The 6,038-nt window shown below is 37.7% G+C and overlaps 1 protein-coding gene across 1 annotated transcript in view; it reads right to left on the bottom strand.

The window, feature by feature from the left end:
* Positions 1-692: 692 nt before the first annotated feature.
* LOC110032941 (60S ribosomal export protein NMD3-like) overlaps positions 693-6,038 on the bottom strand; it is a 24,415-nt gene continuing 19,069 nt past the window's right edge. Inside the window, exon 2 of the mRNA XM_020736735.1 lies at positions 693-711. Coding sequence (XP_020592394.1) covers positions 708-711 — 4 coding nt within the window. The 3' untranslated portion in view covers positions 693-707. The remainder of the gene's footprint in view (positions 712-6,038) is intronic.

Below are 6,038 nucleotides of genomic sequence, written 5' to 3'. Positions count from 1 at the left end.
TATATATATATATATATATCTTAAGCAACGAATAAGCTTTATTAATAAGTTCGAAAAATACAACAAATAAAGCTCAATGAGAAACTCAAACATGAGGAAGATCAACTAGTTCTCCCAAAAATAGAAGAAAAAGCTTTCTGCTATAAGATTGACTAAATACATCATTATTTCTTTCCGCTCCCAAGCAAGAGATCAGTAGGCATTGGCTTTTCTACTAATGTGAGACCATCTAATAGTAAAATACTGTAATAATACCAAAATCCTTCTCCAAATTAATATATTATACCAAGAACAGGCAATAAGTCCAACACATATTTGATTTGTGATCAAAGAATCCACCTGAATAATTAAAGAGAAAACTCTTAATATTTTAGCAATTAATAAGTTGTGCAAAATAGCCACCAATTCAGAGTAATGAGAATTAATTGGAATAACAGAAGCAACAAAACCAATCTTATATTTCCCCTTGTGGTCCCTAAAACTCCAGCTTTCTTTTTTTATAGCTTCCATCCACATTTACCTTTCAACAATTTCTGTTTAGTCCACTCCACCCGATTAAGTTGACAAACTGGGTTTCCTTTCTAGCCCCTGGATCCCCCCAATTGATTTCCCACAATAAATTTATTCCATTAAAGCGCTTTACAATTAAAGGATTTCAGTAGAGTGCAGCTTCCCTTCATGCTTCATGTAGTTGCTTTCCATCCATATCAACTAGCGACAAATGTATAGAATAAGTTTAGCTACTCAAAATTCGAATCAATGGAATGCCTATTAGCCAAATATTGCTTCATTGATGCATAACCATTGATAGACATAAAAATACCATAAGGCCAACAAAATCACTTCCAAACAGTTAAAGTACACATGCAGAAATAATCGATATGTGAGAAAGATTCTTCATCTTGTCTACAAAGTAGACAAATTGAGGGAAAACGGCGGACCTTTAGCTTGAGAAGATTATCCACTGGAAGGATTTTTAACCTCATCATCCAACTAAAAAAGGATTGTGAAGGTTTCATGAAATTGTTCCAGCTAAGATTACCCTTATTTATGGTTTGATTCCCATACAAATCCTTATAAATAGCATCAATTAGGAGATAGTTTTAAGTTGTTTTGTGCTAAGGTCTATCCTACAAACTTTTCTCAATAGGAATCTTAGAAATAATCTTTACAATAACTTCAGGTAAAGCTTGTTGTAATTTCCACATATGCTAGTTGTTTGAGTGCAATCTCTTAACTATAATCTTGCTAAAGAGTTTAAAAATAACAGTTGTAAGACTTATAAGTCAGAAATTCAACCACTTATCCTTTACCCCTTCTTTAGGAATGAGAACTATGGTGGATCATCTATTGTACTTGTGTGGAATTGAACCTGTAAAGAATTATTGGACAGCTTGTATAACATCTTTCTTTATAATCTCCCAGTCATGAACATAAAAGGCTGTTATAAACCCATCAGGGCCAGCCACTTTATCAATATCAATCTCTTTAAAAGCATATGCAATTTCAACATTTTTTAGGACTTCTGATAATTTAGGATCATTAGCAATAGCATTATAGGAATAAGATCAGAATCAGTTCTTCATTGAAATTGGTTTTTTCCTTAAACAACTCCTATAAATTATTTATAGAACTATCAATAATAAGTTGCTGTGACTTTATTCAAACTCCAAACTTTTCCTTTATTTAAGAATTATATTTTCTTCCTTTCTTTGTTTAATACAAGCATGAAAGAAATTGTTATTTCTATCTCCTTCTTTATGGCTAAGATGAGCAGTTTTTGTTCACAGAAATCCATATCTACTTGATTTGCCTCCATAAGTGAATTCTAAGCCATATCAGATCACATTCTTGCACCTCATCATTAATAAATTCAATTTCTAATATGGAAACTAGCTCAGCTTCATTCACATTTTTATGGACATCCCAAAATGTTTCTGAATTCCAATATTTTAAGTGCCTTACCCTCTTCTTGTGTAACTCCCAAAGAATAATCCAAGGATGATGAGAAATATCAAAGTTCCAGTGCTCCTTTATAGAGTCCAAAAAATTAGTGTGTTTAACCCATGCATTAATAAATCTGAACTATTTAACAATTAACTTTTCAATCTCACTAACCTTCAAGAGTAACGGATTGAGATCTGAAGCAGTTCTATTCAGGTGATCTTCCTAAGTATATTGGAACTCATCCATCCATTTTTTATTAATCAAAATTCTATCAAGCCTTTCAAATATTTTCCCTATTCGCCATGTAAAGATTCAACCATAAACTCTTGCTTCAAACAAACCTGTTTCCCTAATGCTACCCTTGAACCTTACTATATTTCTTTGACATGGTGTCCTTCCTCCTTTTTCGTCTGAAGGAGAAGCAATTAAATTGAAATCTCCTTCAACTGTCCATGGATCATTAAATTGAGTTTTATTAACCCCCAAATTCAGCCATAATTGAAATAAAAGTGAACTGAACGTTAACTTCAGAAAAAAGATTTCTAAATGTAAAAACTAATAATTGTCCACTAACAGTTTAACTTTTAATTTGTGTTTCTGAAGAAACCCGAACTTAAGATTACTGTTATGGACATAATTATATTTTCCCAATCTTCTAACGGCTCTAGGAATATAATCTAGAGATATCAAAGGCTCTAATAAAGCAAAACATTTGATTTTGTGAATCTTACATTGATTCACCAATCTGTTAGAGACATAACATCTTATAATGCCCTTAACATTCCAAATTAGTGAATTAAACAATTTTAATGGACCTACTCCTACTTGTAAGCATAGAAGAAGCTCCGTCATTAGCATTAGCTAGTATTCTGGCAGCTTAATTTTTAGACCTTCGAAGCATATCTGAGGATTTAGATATCTTAGTTCCCTATTTCCACTTTTATTCCATGACCTCTGAATCTGCCAGTCATCCTCCTGTTAGCGCTGGAGCCCGGTTCGAACCACGTCCCGCTCTCGCTCTCCCGATAGCGAAGATCGCGATCCCGCCTCCGCACACTGGCGCGCGCGAAGCTTTCCGTCGCTTCGCCAGCGATTCGTCGGGAACCTCTCCCGCCAACTCCCGCTCACGTTCGTGAATCGACCCTTCGCTCCCTCCTGTTGGCGATAAAAAGCTTCGCGCGGCTCTCATTCAGTTTTAACGAGAAGTCACGGTGTTTTTCTTTGGTTTTCTTCGGGATAGAGAAAAGTTTCCTCGAGGCAGAGGAAGAGAAGTGCAAGAAGTAGTTCCTTGCGGCAGAAGGAAGAAGAAAGAAGAAGATTGTTCTCTCTAGGCTTCTTCGTGGTGACTTGTGACAGAAGAGAAATTGAGTTTATTTCTCTTGTACGTATTTATTCTTCAGAGAGAAGAACAGAGAGAGCAACGAAGAGTGAGAGATTCCTCTTGTAAGTCGAGGTGATTGACTGGTGTAAGTTCCTTAATTAGTAAAATCCTCTGCAACTCCGTGGGTGTAGGCAATTTGTCAAACCACGTAAATCTGTGTGTTCTTTTCTGGTGTAAATTTTTCTCGTGCTATTTTTCACTTCGTCGTCGATCGTTTCAAATATATCACAACAACACAAAAACTGGTATCAGAGTCAATGGCTACAGACGAAATGAAGATTTCAGGGATCGAGAAGTTCGATGGCACAGATATTTTGGGATGCAAATAGAGGACTACCTCTATGGGAAGAAACTCCATCTTCCATTATTAGGGAAAAGACCTGAAAGAATGGATGAGACTGAATGGAATTTGTTGGATCGACAGGTTTTGAGGGTTATTTGATTGACCTTATCGAGGTCCGTTGCACACAACGTCGTCAAGGAGAGGACGACTGCAGATCTTATGACAGCCCTGTCAGGTATGTATGAAAAGCCATTGGCGAATAACAAGGTATATCTAATGAGAAGTTATTCAATTTGAAGATGGCGAAAGGTACCTCTGTTGTACAACACCTGAATGATTTAAATACCATCACAAATCAATTATCGTCTGTGGAAATTGAATTTGATGATGAGATATGTGCACTGATCTTGTTGGTTTCATTGTCAAATAGCTGGGAAGCTATGAGGATGGCTGTCAGTAATTCTGCAGGTAAATCTAAACTGAAATTTGAAGATATTCGTGATTTGATTTTGGCAGAAAAGATTCTGATAAAAGATTCTGATGAGATCTCAGGTTCGAGTTCGGCACTAAATGTTGATTCCAGTGAGAGATCACTTGACAGGAACTCAAATAGGGGAATATCAAAATCAAAGAACAGAAGCAGGAGCAAGTCAAGGTCTGGTAAACAAGTAACTTGCTGGAATTGTGGCAAAACTGACCACATAAGGAGGAACTGCAGGAATATTAAGAAGAAGGAGATTGAAAGTGCGAATGTGGTAGCTGAAGAATCACTTGATGCACTACTGCTGGCAATTCATAGTCCTGTTGATGATTGGATACTGGAATGAGGAGTTTCGTTCCATACAACTTTCCATCGGGAATTGATGCGGAATTATGTTGCAGGTGACTTTGGAAAAGTATATCTAGCAGATGGAGAAGCTCTGAATGTGGTAGGAATGGGAGATATTGACATTGCACTTCCAAATAACAACAAGTGGACTCTGCAAAAGGTCAGACACATTCCTGAACTGAAAAAGAACCTCATTTCTGTTGGGCAGCTTGATGAATGTGGACATTCAATATTTTTCTCAAATAACACCTAGAAAGCTCTGGGTAAAAAAACAAGTACGTTATATATGACTACTTGTTCAATTAACAGTGTTGATACTACTGTTGCAGAGAGCACAGCAAAGTTGTGGCATTGCAGACTTGGTCACACGAGTCAAAGAGGTATGAAGGTACTTCAGTCCAGAGAGTCCAGAGGCAAGCTACTCTACTAGAACTGAAGTCAGTTGATTTCAGCATGTGCGAGAGTTGCATTATGGGGAAGCAGAGGAAGGTCAGTTTCTTGAAAGGTGGCAAAATGCCAAAGGCAAGAAAGTTGAATCTTGTACACACAGATGTGTGGGGACCTTCTCTAGTGGCATCTCTTGGAGGCTCTCGTTACTACATCACATTCATTGACGATCACAGCAGAAAGGTATGGGTTTATTTCTTGAAGTATAAATCTGATGTATTCAGTGTGTTCAAGACTTGGAAGGTTCTGGTTGAGACAGACATGCTTAAAGCTAAAATGTCTGAGGTTTGATAATGGTGGTGAGTACATTGATGGTGGGTTCAAGGAGTACTGTGCTGCTCAGGGAATCAGAACGGAGAAGACCACTCCAGGAACACCACAGCAAAATGGTGTTGCAGAGCGCATGAACAGGACCATTAATGAGCGGGCTAGAAGCATGAGATTGCACGTCGGACTACCACCTACTTTCTAAGCAGAAGCGGTTAGTATTGCAGTTTATTTGATCAATAGGAGGTCATCTGTTCCATTAAACTGTGAATTACCTGAAGAAGTTTGGAGTGGGAAAGAGGTAAAATTTTCTCACTTTAAGACTTTTGGTTGTCGTTCTTATATTCTCATTAATCTTGATGCTCGTAATAAGCTTGAGGCTAAGTCAAGGAAGTGGTATTTCATTGACTATGGAGATGAGGCATTTGGATATCGTTTCTGAGATGATCAGAGTCGGAAGATTATAAGGAGCAGGAACGTGATTTTCAATGAGAATGTTATGTAGAAGGACAAATCCAATACAGTTTCTGAAACAACACTGAAGGAACCTGAGTTGGTAAAGTTTGATGATTTACTAGAGGTCACAGTGCAGGACAGGGATGCAGGTGACGAGGAGAGTGGATCCGGGGCATCCACTCCTATTGTTCCACAGTCAGTTTCAGAGCAGTCTACGCCTATAGTTGCAGTTCGCAGGTCATAAAGGGTCAGACGTTCTCCACAGCATTATTCTCCGACTTTGAACTACATTCTGCTGACAGATGGTGGAGAACCTCAGAGTTATGAAGCAATCTTGCAATATGAAAATTCAAGCAAGTGGGAGCTAGCCATGAAGGAGGAGATGAATTCTCTGCTTGAAAATCAGACTTGGGAGTTAGCAGATCTTC

The sequence above is a fragment of the Phalaenopsis equestris genome, unplaced genomic scaffold, assembly GCF_001263595.1.
Source record: "Phalaenopsis equestris unplaced genomic scaffold, ASM126359v1 Scaffold001063, whole genome shotgun sequence".
Lineage (NCBI taxonomy): Eukaryota > Viridiplantae > Streptophyta > Magnoliopsida > Asparagales > Orchidaceae > Phalaenopsis > Phalaenopsis equestris.
The sequence above is the reverse complement of the archived record's forward strand: the minus strand, read 5'-3'. Positions and strand labels throughout refer to the sequence as shown.